The 15,963-nt window shown below is 34.8% G+C and overlaps 1 protein-coding gene across 1 annotated transcript; it reads left to right on the top strand.

The window, feature by feature from the left end:
- The first annotated feature begins 10,516 nt into the window (after positions 1 to 10,516).
- LOC120074994 (protein DSS1 HOMOLOG ON CHROMOSOME V-like) lies at positions 10,517 to 15,845 on the top strand. The gene is made up of 3 exons (XM_039028124.1): positions 10,517 to 10,652; positions 13,135 to 13,261; positions 15,464 to 15,845. The coding sequence occupies exons 2-3, from the start codon at positions 13,171 to 13,173 to the stop codon at positions 15,601 to 15,603; spliced, it is 231 nt and encodes a 76-aa protein (XP_038884052.1). The 5' UTR covers positions 10,517 to 10,652; positions 13,135 to 13,170; the 3' UTR covers positions 15,604 to 15,845.
- The last annotated feature ends 118 nt before the right edge of the window (positions 15,846 to 15,963 follow it).

The raw sequence follows: 15,963 nt of genomic DNA, 5'->3' as shown, positions 1-15,963 counted from the left end.
TGGTGTTTTGTACCAAGGTGGTTGTCAAAATTGGTTGTTGGAGTGTTTTCAGAGGTGGTTGTCGGAGCTTGGAGTTGGTCGTCGAAGTTGGCTATCCGAAGGTGGTCATCGGTGTTGGGAATGTCCTAGAACTCGCAGTTCGTGTTAAACAATCTATTTATCAATAAAATATTATTGAGTATTTTATTCAATAAAATTGTTGATTTTGCACTCTATTATGAAAATCCAATACTTTAACTTTATGTAGTAACATAAACAGAATCGAGTTAATAGTATATAGCCTAAATGGTTTGATAAGTATATGGATGAAATTGGGTATCTCATCCTGGTAACACTATTGGATGCAACCCATTTTGTATAAGTAATACAAATGATGTGATCCACAAATCATTAATGTAGAGGCATGTGAGTGGGGGCATCCTATGCAATGAGTTTGCATATAGATTAGACCACGAAATAGTCACTTTTCTTATTAATGACTGTTTACTGTTAAAATTGACTATTTCATATTTAAGTAACCTAGGATAACTTGATCTTAATCCTGAGCAAAATATGAACTCCTGTTTATTTGGGATTATCCTTTGATCGGCATGGGTGAGAGTAGTCCAATAGCAGTGCCCAATAAGCCTTCCATTTTGGGAATAAAACCGGGTGAACAGCTAGAGATGTAGCCCTGCAAGATGAAATTTACTCCTACCCATTTTAGAGTTAACAGATAGGTTGTTCTTTTAAGTACTGATTCCACCTCTTCAATAATCGGGGCCCCGCCTTCTCATGAGATAGAAAGGACATGATTCATAAGTAATATTATGAATCGAATTGTTCATTAGAGAGTTAGTAGAAACTTAAGGAACGAAATGTATTTACAGGGGTAAAACGATAATTTTGACCCAACTGTAATTATGAACGACCTGTGAAGGATCAACTTATTGATTATGGTTTATATGGACAGAAATATATCTACAGTGAGGAGAGTGCAACTATCAAGCTATAGTGGTGTGTCTTGATAATTAACGAATAGTAATTAATTCGATTAAAGAGTTTTAACGAATTAATTACATATCATGGGCGTTCATCTGTAGGTCCATCAGGTCTCTCTACTAGCTCATTAAATTGGAATAACAAATTGAGTATTGGTGTATGAAATTCGGGTTACGAATTTGAAATGTTCAAATTCAATTTTAGGGTTTTTGATTGATTGTATATGATACGATTATGAACGTTTATTTTAATTGAAATTAAACGAAATTGAAAAATCGATTAATATTTAAATTGTGATTTAAATATAAAATTGATTTATTGGTGATATTGTATTAATTTAATATCTAGATATTAAATTAATATTATTTTTAATTAAAAAGTTTAATTAAAAATCAACTAAAAATTAGTTTTATCCAATTATTTTTTTGAATTAATTTTACAAAACTAATTTAAAATTAAAAAATTAAAATAATAATGTTTTTTTAAAACATTTTTAGTTAGTGGATTTTTCCATTTTTTGGGAAAAGTCCACCGACCATATTTATTGGAGAATCACCAAATTTCATCGCTGGTTTTAATGATCTTCAAGCTGGAGCTGTTCTTTATGCAACCGTGCACATTTTCATGAATTTTACCTATATATTGAAGTTCCATGCATGAAGATCATCGAGATTGCTTAAATATATTTTCTAAATTGATAACTGAAAACCCTACTCTCATTCATCATCAATTCAACTTGTTTAAGTGTTTTCATCACACATTCCACCTTGATCATAACAGAGAAGATCTCGATGGTAGTCCTCTCGATAATTCAAGCTCTATCTTTGTGTTTTTCAGCTGATTTCGTGGAGGAATCTTCAAAGGTAATATGTGTTTCAAACCCTATTTTGAATATCATATGTACAACATGCTTAAAACTCAAATTAAATGTAGTTTAAGTGCTTATTGATTATGTAGTCTTTCGTTGCTTGATATATCATTCCTTCAATTGGTATCAGAGCATGATTTAAGCGCTTAAATATTGTTAGTTTGAGTTTGGTGGGTGTTTTTTCATAAACTGCATGAAATAATATGTTGATATGATTTTTCTAGTATTTTGGCATTTTAATCCTTTTAACTATGTCGTTTTTCTTATAAGTGGCTCTTGTTTGATAGGCCTTAATATGTGTTTAAGAGTTTGTAATTCATATGTGGTCATTAGAAGTTGAAATTAGGATGTAATTAAAGAAAGAAGTGAAGAAGGTTGAGCTGCAGATCTCCAATTCTTCAGCTATTGTTTGAATTTCCAGCAAGATTGGACCCAGTTCGAGCGAAATTTTGAATCAAGTTTGAGCGAGATTTCTAGCTCGAGTGAGATATCAAGTTCAAACGAGATTTTGAATCAAGATTGAGAGAGATTTCAAGATCGAGTGAGATTCTTATGGAAGTCCTAGCGAGATTTCAAGCTCGAGCAAGATTCTGTTGGAATTCCTAGCGAGATTTCAAGATCGAGCAAGATTTTGAATCAAGTTCAAACGAGATTTCAAGCCAGGCGCGAGAATCTGATGGTTTGAGCAAGATTTCGATGAGCCAACGAGGGATCAAGTTTTGAATGAGATTTCAACTTGCAACGAGAGATCAAGTTTTAGTCAGATTTCAATCCAAGCGAGATTCTTTAATCGGTTTAAGAAGGTTGACTGTTTTGACCGGTTTTCTTCAAACTTGACCTGATTCATTTTTTCAAAATTGTTTTGATTGGCCCGATTCAGGTGGTTTACATACGGTTCAAGTATTTTTTAGTCCGGTTTGGAGCTGTTCGAAGCGGTCTAGAAGTGGTTTGGAGCTGTCAACTACTTTTTTTTTTTTTTTTTTTTTTTTTTGTAATACATAGGCTTTTGTTTACTTAAAAATGCCAAAACTAAAAACCATATCAATATGTGTTTAATTGTTTATGCATGTGATGTATGTTATAATTAAATAAATTTTGTATATGCATACAATATGCCATGTAGATTTAAAAATCCCACCATAGGAAGCATGTTATATGCATTGAAAGTATGTTATAAATTGTTATAATATATAGTATGCATATATAGGGTTTTCTTTTAATATAAAGGTTGTATTAAAATGCCTTTGATGAATGTTGTGGATGTTTAGCATGTTTAATTTTTGTAAGTTGTTATAAAATTGAATTAGACTTTAAAATCCATAACAAGAGACACAACATGCTCACTTAGGTTAACAACTAGTTTTAACCGTTAAAATAGATTGTTAACTGTAAAATTTGGTTACAAACTCAAATCGGTTCGTAAACTTGTCTAAGGTTGGGGGTACTTAAGTTGACGGTTTACATAACACCTCCTACCTAGGGATTATGACCAAAATATTGAACGTTGTTAACTAATTTTATGAGTTTGTGTGAGTGATGTGAGGTTTAAAATTGGTTTAAACACTTAGACATCGTAGGGTTATATCTAAATATAAATGTTATATTTGGATAAAAATGACATAGGCTTGGGTTGTTTAAAAGTTAGTCGTTTTTTAAAACCTAAGTAAATAGATACCCAAACATTTAGAACACTTCAGTGGGAGATTAAACAATATATTCGATATATAGTTATTAGCTCTCACATCCTCAAAAGTTCACACCATGAGATCCATGCTCGGCTTCGAGTCGCTTTTACCGCGACTACTCTATTCGAAAAGTGTTTGCATGGGTCATAACAAGGTGAATGGGGGAAGTAGTTCCTAGTAAGTGGGTGAAGGAAATATGTCAACATTTTCCAACGGTCTCCTCCATTAGTTTGAACCGTGAGATTCCTATGTTACACCTATTGTCATTTTTAGGTGGCACTAGCTAGTTATTAACCACGGCGATCCCCAGGGAGGGTTGTAACATAGGATTCAGAACAACCCAGGCTTTAGTAAATGAATAGGGTCTTATAATTCCATCTTGGATATTGTCTTCCATTTCGGGGGCGTATTCATACCTTTCAATAAGATCTGAAAATGGCGGGTCACACTTACAAGAATTACTAATTGTTAGTAAAGATCTTGACCGGAAACAATAACCAAAAGATCTATAGGAGTAAAGAGTTATTCTGATATAGTATTTGGTCAAGAATTTGTCTGGTTTAAGTGAAGGAATTGTTGACTGCCCCTCGATGGTAACTGTTCTAAATCACTAAAGTATCGTTACAAATAAATAATGATTTATTGGATACTTTATTTATTTATTTATTTTTGCTAAAATTAGATTTAGATGCATAAAGTTTAATAGAATTTGTTTAAATTATTTCAACAATGTCAAATTCAATCATACAACTACTAGCTTCCGATAAATTTAACGGTGAAGGATATTCAAACAGGAAATCCAACATCAATACAATATTAGTCATGGATGATTTGAGGTTCGTGTTAACGGAGGAATGTCCTTTGGTTCCCAGTACAACAACAAACCGAAATGTTTGGGACATCTATGATCGGTGGGTAAGGGCTAATGAGAAAGCTCGGAGCTACATCTTAGCAAGTATATCTGATGTACTTAACAAGAAACACGAGGTAATGCCCACCGCCTGTGAGATAATGGCGTCGCTTCAGGAGATGCTCGGGCAATCGTCATCCTCTGTTTGACATGAAGCCATTAAGTATGTCTACATTACTCACATGAAAGATGAAACCAATGTTAAAGAACATATTCTTGATATAATGGTCCATTTTAATGTTGCTGAGGCGCATGGGGCAATGATAGATGAGACAAGTCAAGTGAGTATGATATTGGAATCTCTCCCGGAGAGTTATCTGCCTTTCAGAACCAATGTTGTTATGAACAAAATTACTTACAACTTGACTATGTTGTTGAACGAATTACAGACATATCAGTCTATGATGAAACTTAAGGAAAAAGAAGTAAATGTTATTTCTAAACCTAATAAGTTTTTTAAGAGGCCATCGTTTGGAACAAGAGCCACTGATATAAAAAGTTTGTTCCCTCTTCTTCTAAAAGCAAATCTATACAAATGAAGAAGAAGGGTAAAGGAAATAAGAAAACCACTGCTAAAAAACCAAAACCGAAAACAAAAACAAGACTCCCAAAGGAAAGTGTTTCCATTGTGGAGAGAATGTGCACTGGAAGCGTAACTGCTCAAAGTATTTGACTGAAAAGAAAGCGGAAAAGGTGAAACAAGGTAAATCAGATTTACTAGTAGTTGAAACATGTCCAGTGGAGAATACTTACCTAACCTGGATATTAGATTCAAGCGCTGCTAATTATGTTTGCACTTTTCTACAGGAAACTAGTTCTTGGAGAGAACTTTCTGAATAGGAAATGACTTTCAAGGTGGGAACGGGTGAAGTCATTTCAACTCATGCAGTGGGAGATGTCAAACTATTTTTTGGAGAATCTTTTATCTTACTTAGGATTGTGTATTATGTACCTAAGATGAAAAGAAACTTAATCTCCATTTCCTGTCTGCTATAAAATATGTATAGAATATCTTTTGAATCTAATGAAGTGTTTGTTTTTTCAAGAGGTGTTCATATTTGTTCTGCAAGACTCGAAAATGACTTGTACATATTAAAACCAACTGAAGCAAAGTCCATTCTAAATATAGAGATATTTAAAACAGTTGAGACTCAAAATAAAAAAAAATGAAAAATATCTCCTAACGCCTATCTTTGGCACCCCAGACTTGGTGACATTAATCTCAACAAGATTGAGTGATTGGTAAAAAACGGTCATCTAAGTCAATTAGAAGATAGTTCTTTACCTCCATGTGAATCATGTCTTGAGGGAAAAATGACAAAAAGATCTTTTTCTAACAAAAGTCTTCGTGCCAAAGAGCCTCTCGAACTAATACATTTGACCTATGTCGTCCGATGAGTGTAAAAGCACGAGGAGGCTATTAGTATTTTGTCAGTTTTATTGATGATTACTCGAGATATGGCTACATTTACTTAATCAGTCACAAGTCTAAAACTCTTGAAAAGTTCAAAGAATTTAAGAACAAGACAAAAAATTTGTTAAGTAAAATAATTAAAACACTTCGATCTGATCGAGGTGGTGAGTATATGGATTTACAATTCTAGAACTATTTAGTAGATCATGGAATTCAATCCCAACTCACAACACCTTGAACACCACAACAAAACGATGTTGCAGAAAGGAGAAATCGAACCTTGTTAGACATGGTCTGATCAATGATGAGTTATGCTCAGTTACCTCAATCCTTTTAGGGGTATGTAGTACAGGCTATATTATATATATTTTAAACGTTGTTCCTTCAAAAAGTGTTTCAGAAACACCGTATGAATTATGGAAAGGACGCAAAACTAGTTTATGTCATTTTCGTATCTGGGGTTGTCCAGCACATGTGTTGGTACAAAATCCTAAGAAACTGGAAACATGTTCGAAATTATGCCTCTTTATAGGATACCTTAAAGAAACAGAAGGAGGACTATTATATGATCCCTAAGAAGACAAAATATTTGTATCGACAAATGCTACATTCTTGGAAGAAGATCAAATAAAAACTCATCTACCTCGCAGTAAACTAATATTGCAAGAAATGACCAAAGATGATATACAAACATCAACAAGAGTTATTGATCAAGCTGGTCCATCAACAACTGTTGTTGTCCCGTCACGTCCATCTCAAGAGTTGAGTATGGCTCGACGTAGTGGGAGGGTTATTCATCAACCTGAACGCTATATGGGTTTAACAGAAACTCAAAACATCATTAATGATGATGGCTTAGAGGATCCATTAACCTTTAAAAAGGCAATGGAAGATGTTGACAGGGAACAGTGGATAAAAGCCATAGACGTTGAAATGGAGTCTATGTACTTCAACTCTATTTGGAAACTTGTAGATCAACCACATGGGGTTAAACCTATAGGTTGCAAATGGATCTACAAGAGAAAACGAGACCAAACTGGCAAGGTGCGAACCTATAAAGCCAGACTCTTGGCAAAAGGTTTTACTTAAAGAGAAGGGTTTGATTATGAAGAAACTTTTTCTCTTCTATCCATTGCCACATATTATGACTATGAAATATGGAAAATGGATGTCAAGACTGTTTTTCTGAACGACCATCTTGATGAAAGTATTTTTATATCTCAACTAGAAGGGTTCATCGACCAAGGACAATAACAGAAAGTCTGTACGTTTAAACGATCCATTTATGGGTTAAAACAAGATTCAAGATCCTGGAATATAAGGTTTGATATTGCGATCAAATCTTATGGCTTTGAATAGAATGTTGATGAACCTTGTGTATACAAGAAGATAGTTAACAAGACTGTAGTATTCTTAGTTCTTTATGTTGATGATATCTTGCTCATTGGAAATGAGACAAGCTTCCTTGCTGACGTAAAGAGATAGCAACACAATTCCAAATGAAAAATTTGAGTGATGCTCAATACGTTCTAGGAATACAGATCTTTCAGAATTGAAAGAATTGAACCCTAGCACTATCTCAGTCATCTTATATTGACAAGATGTTGTCGAGATATAATATGCAAAATTCCAAAAGAGGTATGTTACCTTTTAGACATAGAATTCATTTGTCAAAGGAACGGTGTCCTAAGACACCTCAAGATATTGAGGAAATGACAAGAATTCCATACGCATCTGTAATTGGGAGTTTGATGTACGCAATGTTATGTACACGCCTTGATATATGCTTTGCAGTTGGAATCGTCAATAGGTTCCAATTCAATCCAGGACACTGTCATTAGACTGCTGTAAAAAACATCCTCAAGTATCTAATGAGAACGAGGGACTATATGCTTGTATATGGATCTAAGGATTTGATCCTCACCAGATACACTGATTTTGATTTCCAGTCTGATGTGGATTCAAGGAAATCTACTTCAGGATCAGTTTTCACTCTCAATGGAGGAGCTATAGTTTGGAGAAGCATTTAGCAAAGTTGTATCGCTGACTCCACAATGGAAGCAGAATATGTAGCCACATGTGAAGCCGCTAAAGAAGCAGTATGGCTATGCAAATTCTTAGCTGACTTGGAAGTAGTTCCAAATATACACCTACCTATCACACTATATTGTGACAATAGTGATGTTGTTGTCAACTCGAAAGAGCCAAGGAGTCACAAACGTGGAAAACATATTGAAAAAAAGTACCATCTCATCAGAGAGATAGTACACTGAGGAGACGTGATTGTCACGAAGATAGCCTCTGAAGACAACCTTGCTGATCCATTTATGAAGGTCATCGTGGCTAAAGTGTTCGAGGGTCACCTGGTTGGACTAGAACTCCATGTAATGTAATCTAGGGCAAGTGGGAGAATCTCTATGGTATTAGTGATGCCTTAGTTTATTTTATTTTCCGTTTAAGTTTCTCAACATTGTATTGTATATATTTATTCTCACTGGAGTTTTAGTCCAAGTGGGAGATTGTTGGGAATGTCCTAGAACTCGCAGTTCGTGTTAAACAATCTATTTATCAATAAAATATTATTGAGTATTTTATTCAATAAAATTGTTGATTTTGCATGCTATTATGAAATCGAATAAATATATCCATGGCTATAGTACGAATACTTTAACTTTTTGTAGTGACATAAACAGGATCAAGCTAATAGTATGTAGCCTAAATGATCTGATAAGTATATGGATGAAATTGGGTATCTCATCCTGGTAACACTATTGGATGCGGCCCATTTTGTATAAATAATACAAATGATGTGATCCACAAATCATTCATGTAAAGACATGTGAGTGAGGGCATCCTATGCAATGAGTTTGCATATAGATTGGACCACGAAATAGTCATTTTTCTTTATAACGACCGTTTACTGTTAAAACTAACTGTTTCATATTTAAGTAACCTAGGATAATTCGATCTTAATCCTGAGCAAGCTATAAACCCCCTTTTATTTGGAATTATCCTTTGATCTGCATAGGTGAGAGTAGTCCAACAACACTGCTCAATAAGCCTTCCATTTTGGGGATAAGACCGGATGAATAGCTGGGGACATAACCCTACAAGATGGAATTCACTCCTACCCATTTTAGGGTTAGCAGATAGGTTGTTCTCTTAAGTATTGATTCCAGGTCTTGCACAATCAGGACCCCACCTTCTCATGATAGAGAAAAGACATGATTCATTAGTATTATGAATCGAATTGTTCATTAGAGGGTCAGTGGGAACTTAAGGAACGAGATGTATTTACAAGGGTAAAATGGTAATTTTGACCCAACTGTAATTATGAGCGACCTGTGAAGGATCAACTTACTGATTATAGTTTATATGGACAGAAATATATCTACAGTGAAGAGAGTGCAACTATCGAGCTATAGTGGTGTGTCTTGATAATTAACGAATAATAATTAATGCAGTTAAAGAGTTTTAGCGAATTAATTACAGATCGTTGGAGCTCATGATCTGTGGGTCCATTAGGTCCATCTACTAGCTCATTAAATTGGAATAACAAATTGAATATTGATGTATGAAATCCGGATTACGAATTTGAAATGTTCAAATTCAATTTTAGGATTTTTCGATTGACTGTATATGATACAATTATAATTTATTTTAATTGAAATTAAACGAAATTGGAAAATCAATTAATATTTAAATTATGATTTAAATATAAAATTGTTCTATTGGTGATATTGTATTAATTTAATATTTAGATATTGAATTGATATTGTTTTTAATAAAAAACAATTAAAAATTAGTTTTATCTAATTAATTATTTTGAATTAATTTTATAAAACTAATTTAAAATAAAAAAAAATTAAAAGAATAATGTTTTTTTAAAACATTTTTATTTAGTGGATTTTTCCATTTTTTGGGAAAAATCCACTAACCATACTTATTGGAGAATCACCAAATTCCATTGTTGGTTTTAATGATCTTCAAGTTGGAGCTAATCTTCATGCAACGGTGCACATTTGCATGAATTTTACCTATATATTGAAGCTCCATGCATGAAGATCAGCGAGATTGCTTAAATATATTTTCTAAATTAATAACCTAAAAACTCTACTCTCGTTCATCGTCAATTCAACTTGTTCAAGTGTTTCCACCACACATTCTAGCTTGAGCATAATAGAGAAGATCTCGATGGTAGTCCCCTCGGTGATTCAAGTTCTATCTTGGTGTTTTTCAGCTGATTTCGTGGAGGAATCTTCAAAGGTGATATGTGTTTCAAACCTTCTTTTGAATATCATATGTACAACATGCTTAAAACTCAAATCAAATGTAGTTTAAGTACTTATTGATTCTGTAATCTTCTGTTGCTTGATATATCATTCCTTCAATCGGAGTATGTCTTTGGAGTGTAGTAGCGGTAATCGCCAACGGAGATTGATGGGTGGAGATATTAAAAACAATAGAGAGAGAATTGGGGAGAGTTAGGGTGAATTGGTAAAATAACCAACTTAATCCTACTAAAATTTAAAATTGGTTGTCAAATAATGAGTTGGTAAAAATTACCAACTCAACCCAAATTTCCTTGGGTTGTGGAACACCTCCAAAGGGTTAAAGGTTAAGGATAAAGAATAAATTGAAATAGAATTTCTAAAGCAATAATGATTTAAAAAGGCATCGGTTTGCCGACTTGTCGCTCAAGATATCTCGATTCATTTTTTTCCACTGGAAATCAAGCAACTCGAGACTCCCTCGATCTTCCCTGCTCGACGGCTCTCACAACTCTCTCCCAAGGTTCTTATCTCCTTCTTCTCTCCATTTTATCTGCCTTGAATTCATGTCACATTTCTCACTCTCCGCTATGCTTTACTGTTTGTCTTGGGAATTCGATGTATTTGATGGCTTGCCGTATAATTTCTACTGTGATTCTCCTCAGAACTAAGGGAAAAGAGAGCGCACTCACATGAATTTGCTTTTTTTTTCTTCTTTTGCCTGCAGTCTTCTCTTCTGCGTCTGCTTTCTTCTCTGTTTTTGTCTAGTATCTGCAATCCCTCTGTACCGAAAAAGTGTTGAATGAGGCCACTCATATAACCATTTCGCACAATCAAAAGTGTCCAGTTTCTGTGCTCTCAATTACGTATCTGGAAAACAGAAAAGCTTTAGAACTTCAAAGATTTCATTTTCCTCTTCGAACAGACTGTTCTTTGAGAACCCCACCCCCCCACCCGGAAAAAAAAATGTCGTGTTCCTTTCTGAACCCAATTGCCAAATTGAGCCTTTTGTAGTATTAATTGATGTGCGTACTCATTTCCTTGAGGTTGAAGGTTCAAATTCCCCATACTTCCAATTGTAGTACTATAAAAAATGTAAAAATCCCCTTTAGTTCATGGAATTATCTCAGTGCAACTTTTAAGTGTGGTTAGATGGATGTGCTTGTGTACGTAGAGAATAGTGGGAGTGGGTGTTACTCCTTTTATTTTATAGTCATCTATTTTTGTAGATCTTTATGGTCTTATTGCTAGTGGGTCTTTAAAATTTAAGAGACATTCATGATTGTGCTACTAGTGAAATTGAAGTTTTAAGACACGTTTATTATTGTTTTATCCATGGACTTTCCAGCGACATTAGAAAATTTTATATGATGTGAATTTGAGGAACAACTAGCAGCTAATCTATTGTTTTTATAAGTCGACAACATCAACATATTACATAGGTTTTATGAGTACGCCAGTAGATTATAGAGCCTTTTGTTTCAACTAGTGATGGTATAAAATATGTGACTACGTCCACTATTAATAAATCTCTATATGTAGGGAGAGTTCAAAAAACCAGTGTAAAACATATTCTATTTGGTCAACCCAGCTCAACCCTTCTGGAATTGGCTTGCTGTGGAAATTAAGTTGGTTAAACAATCAACCCAAAAATTTGGGCTCATTGACATGGGTCTGGAAAATACTTCTCTCTCTTGGTTTGTAAGACTATCGAGATGCTTATGAGGGATTTCTTGTAGAAAGGGGTACATGAAGGAAAAGGGGCCTACCTTGTGAACTGCGATGTGGTTGAGAAGTCTGTGAACATGTGGTTGAACTTTAGAATTTAAGGACTCATAACAAAGCCTTGTTGGCGAATGGCTTTGATATTTCCTTCTTTAGTCTAAAACCCTTGGTGGAAGATTATCATGGGTAAGTACAGTGCCACCCCTTTGAGTGGCAGTCAAATGGTAATAAAGGCCCTTACAGAGATTTTTGGAAGGATATCTCTATTGAGCTCCCTTCTTTCTCTCATTTAGTCTATTGTGGTGTGGGGTAAGGGATGAAAATGTACTTTTGGGAGGATTAATGGGTGAGAGGTAGACACCTTTGCACCATGTTTCCTCATCTTTACCATTTATCCTCTTTGAAAATTTGTTTTGTGGCTGAGGTTTTAGTTTGGTCTGGCAGCTCCCTCTCTTTTTTGTTTGGCTTTTGTTGTCCTTTGTCCGATAGAGAAATGATGGATGTCACACCCTTCTGTCTTTGATAGAGTAGTTTGATTTTAGGATCATGAGAAGGCATATGTGTATTTGATGCCCTAACCCTTCTAGAGGCTTCTCTCGTATTTTTTTTTCCACTGTTTGATGGACCCTTTGCTTGGTAACTCTTGGCTCCCTTGAATATTAAGATTCTAAAGTTCTTTGTATGGCAAGTTATCCATGGGAAAGGTAACACTTTGGATTGGGTCTCGAGAAAGTCACCTTCATTGGTTGGCCCATATTTTTCTACCCTCCGTCAGAAGGCAGAGGAAAACCTGGATCACAACCTTTGGAGATTAACTTCATGCATTTTGTATAGAGTGATTTTTGGAGGCGTTTGGCTTTTCGTTAGCCAGACTTGATTGAGATGATCGAGGAGGTCCTTCTCCATATGCCTTTTAAGGAGAAGGGACGTTTCTTGTGGCTGGGGAGATAGGAATAATTAAATGTTTAGACTTTAGAAATTTGGAAAAGGATCCAAGTGATGTTTGGTCCTTTGTTTGATTCTATGTTTCTCTTTGGGCTTCGGTGGTAAAGCTTTTTTTTGTAATTACTTGATAAATATTATTTTTATCAGAAGTGGAGGCCCTTCCTTTGTTGGCCTCCCCTTGTGTGTGTGTGGTGGTGGGGAAGGGGGGTTGGTGTATGTGTCAATAAAAGGTTGTTTTCTCTTAAAAAAGAAAAAGTAAAGAAAAGAAAAACATGCCTAAAGTTGTGTATCTTTCACTTGTTAATGTATTTCAATTTTTTTTGCTGATGTATCAGATTACTAAAGATTTGTAGATTGGTGTGAGCTTTGTGATGGCAACTGAACTGAAAGCAGCTTCTGAGGAAGTGAAAGTTGACCTCTTTGAGGATGATGATGAGTTTGAAGAGTTTGAGATCAATGAAGGTATGACTTGAAATTATTTGTCTTTTTTATTCCTTCCCTTTTTGGAATCCTTCACTATCGGTTTCAATTCGGTTTGGAAATCCTGTTATTGACTCAATCCTAACTGCTAGCATTCTTCACTTGGATGCCCCGTTACTGTTGTTTTGTTCACTCACTATTTCTTCAATGAAATGGTTATGTATCTCTCTAAAAAAAAAAAAAAAATCATTATTTTGCAGTAAATTCTTGGAATCCAGTGTTTGTAAAAAATAAGCCGGAATGTTTCTAAGCTCAATTGCTATAGTAACAATCATCGGGGAAAAAAACGTATTGATCATAATCAAGAAGAGTTGGAATCGTGTATGGTTTCTAAAAGATATGCCCTTTAAGTATACTATATTTAGATGGGTCTTTTTCTCTTTAAGAATTAAGCTATTAAAATCCTCTAGACGTTTGTTTTAAGTTAATGTAATAACGTGTATATTTTAGGGGGAAAAAGGTTTGTTTTGGAGTTAATTTATTTTTTAACATTACATATTCCTTGTATGCTCAAAAGTGCTTGGAGTACTACATAAAGAAGCTAGTGGAATAGCTTTTGAAGGGAGTTTATTCTGATTTTGCTTTGATTACTGAAATGGTCTTGGCAGAGTGAACTTTCAGAAATGGTTACTGTTACTTGATTGTTAGGAAGAGAATGAAAAATCTTTAGTTTTACATTCACGTCATCTTGTCAACTGAAACTATGATTTTGGCCAGCCCGGCCCAAAGAATCAAAGGCCCAAGCTTAGCCCAAGCCCAAGCCCTACGGGCCTCCAACACTAATTGGGCCGGGCTTGAGCCAGCCCAACCTCTTAAACATATGCCCATAGCCCAATCCATGGACCGTGCTTGATGGGTCAAAATTGGATTTGGCTCGAACTAGTCCTTTGGATCGGGCTCAAATTGGCCCTTCAAATATATTACATTATTAATTTTTATTTTAAATTTATAAATAGTCTTGAAGAGACTTATTTATAGAGTATGCACCCCTCCTTATTCTTCAATTTTTCCAAAGTGAGACAAGAATAAAGGGATTTTTTAATGGTTTTCACTTTACAACTCTCACCACCCTTACATTAATCTCTTTATTTATTGTTTTTAGTTCCCGTGCATGTGTAGAATTGAATTTTTTAAATTAAAAAATATTATTATTTATTGATTAGTATTAATAATTATATGTGAAAATATATATTGTTATATTGGATTGGGCTTTTGGGCAAGCCCGATGGGCCAATCCAAATACGACTCAAACGGGCTGGCTCATGGGCCGATCCAATTTAAAAAAGATAGCTCTATATCCAATCCAATTTATGAAAGGGTTGGATTGGGTTGGACTGGTCAGCCGTTGACTTTGGGCTGGGCTTGGATCGACCTTGGGCCGACTGATTATGATTTGAGGATCCTGCAAGTCTTGCATTTCCTTTAAAAAGAGATATTTCAGTGACAAGGTTTGGAGTTTGTTAAATGGAGCATTATATATTGTTGGTGTGTCAATACTAAACTTTTGATAATTTGTTAATTTCACTCCCCAAGGATGTGCTTGTATATGTCGCGCTAGCATAACACTGTTAACTTAAAGTTGTATGTTCTATACATTTCATTCATCGCAATGTACAAAAAATGCTTGTAAGTTTGGAAATGAAGTGAAAGATTTGATGAGATTGCCATTACCAGTTAAGAGTGAACTTGTGACTAGAAGCTGGGTGGGTGGGAGCAATTCTGATCTTGTCTGAGATCATTTATGTATCTTTTATTATTATTATTATTTATTAGCTAACTAAGAGTGTTTGGGCTTCTTAAGTGCACCTCGACTAATCTCACAAAATAGCCACCCAATTCTTTGACGTTATAGCATGTGACTGTCAAGAAACTTGTGAGATTTTGTTCTAGGTATGTAACCACCATAATGACCATCATAATGTTTTTTAACACATTCCTCCGAAAGTCTTTACTTTTTCACATTTGCTAGGGCAGCAATATTAAGGCAAGTCCGGGTGGTTCTTGTTCGGGAGCATATACAAGTTAGAACTTAGAGATCATTTCTTCCTTTTCAAAGTTATTTTGCAATTCTATTCTTCCTCAGATTATAGTGTAAAGCTTATTACTCTTCTTCTTGTTCTTGGCCCAACATCTTTAAGCCTTATGATATTTTTATAATCTTTCCCTCTGGTTCTCATTGGTAAGAATGGATTACAGAGTGGGAAGTGAAGGAAGGCAAAGAAATTACTCAGCAGTGGGAAGATGACTGGGATGACGATGATGTCAATGACGATTTCTCGTTGCAGCTTAAGAGAGAATTGGAGAACAATGCTGAGAAAAAATGAAGACTCTGGGCACTTTCTTTTTTATCTGCCAACATCTTTGTTTTATTTGCACTGTTTGACCTTTAAGATGGTTTGTTATGCCTTCGAGCTCTCAAATAGTGTCTCATTAATATTCTCAGATTCCTAACCTGAAACATTGTTGGTATTTAAGATTAGCATATTGAACACCTGTGGCCGTTGGCCCAGATGATAAGGGCATTCAGTTAATTTGGTGATAGTCTTTGCTTTTACAAGTCACTTCACTTTCAAGTTTTGTCAAGTTATCTGAGTTATCGGAATGTTAGAATTGAATTTGTGATCGGGTAATTGTTCCATGACGTTATCAAGGTATATCAGTAAGCTTATTGTGTAATGTTTTTT

The sequence above is a fragment of the Benincasa hispida genome, chromosome 4, assembly GCF_009727055.1.
Source record: "Benincasa hispida cultivar B227 chromosome 4, ASM972705v1, whole genome shotgun sequence".
Taxonomy (NCBI): Eukaryota; Viridiplantae; Streptophyta; class Magnoliopsida; order Cucurbitales; family Cucurbitaceae; genus Benincasa; species Benincasa hispida.
Note: the sequence above shows the minus strand (reverse complement) of the source record. Positions and strands in the feature narration are given on the sequence as shown.

What these genes read in the sequence shown, in the direction of transcription:
- LOC120074994 (XM_039028124.1), top strand. Translation starts at nt 13,171, where the DNA reads ATGGCAACTGAACTGAAAGCAGCTTCTGAGGAAGTGAAAGTTGACCTC. An exon ending in AGAGTTTGAGATCAATGAAG is followed by an intron (nt 13,262 to 15,463) that starts GTATGACTTGAA and finishes CTCATTGGTAAG; the next exon opens with AATGGATTACAGAGTGGGAA.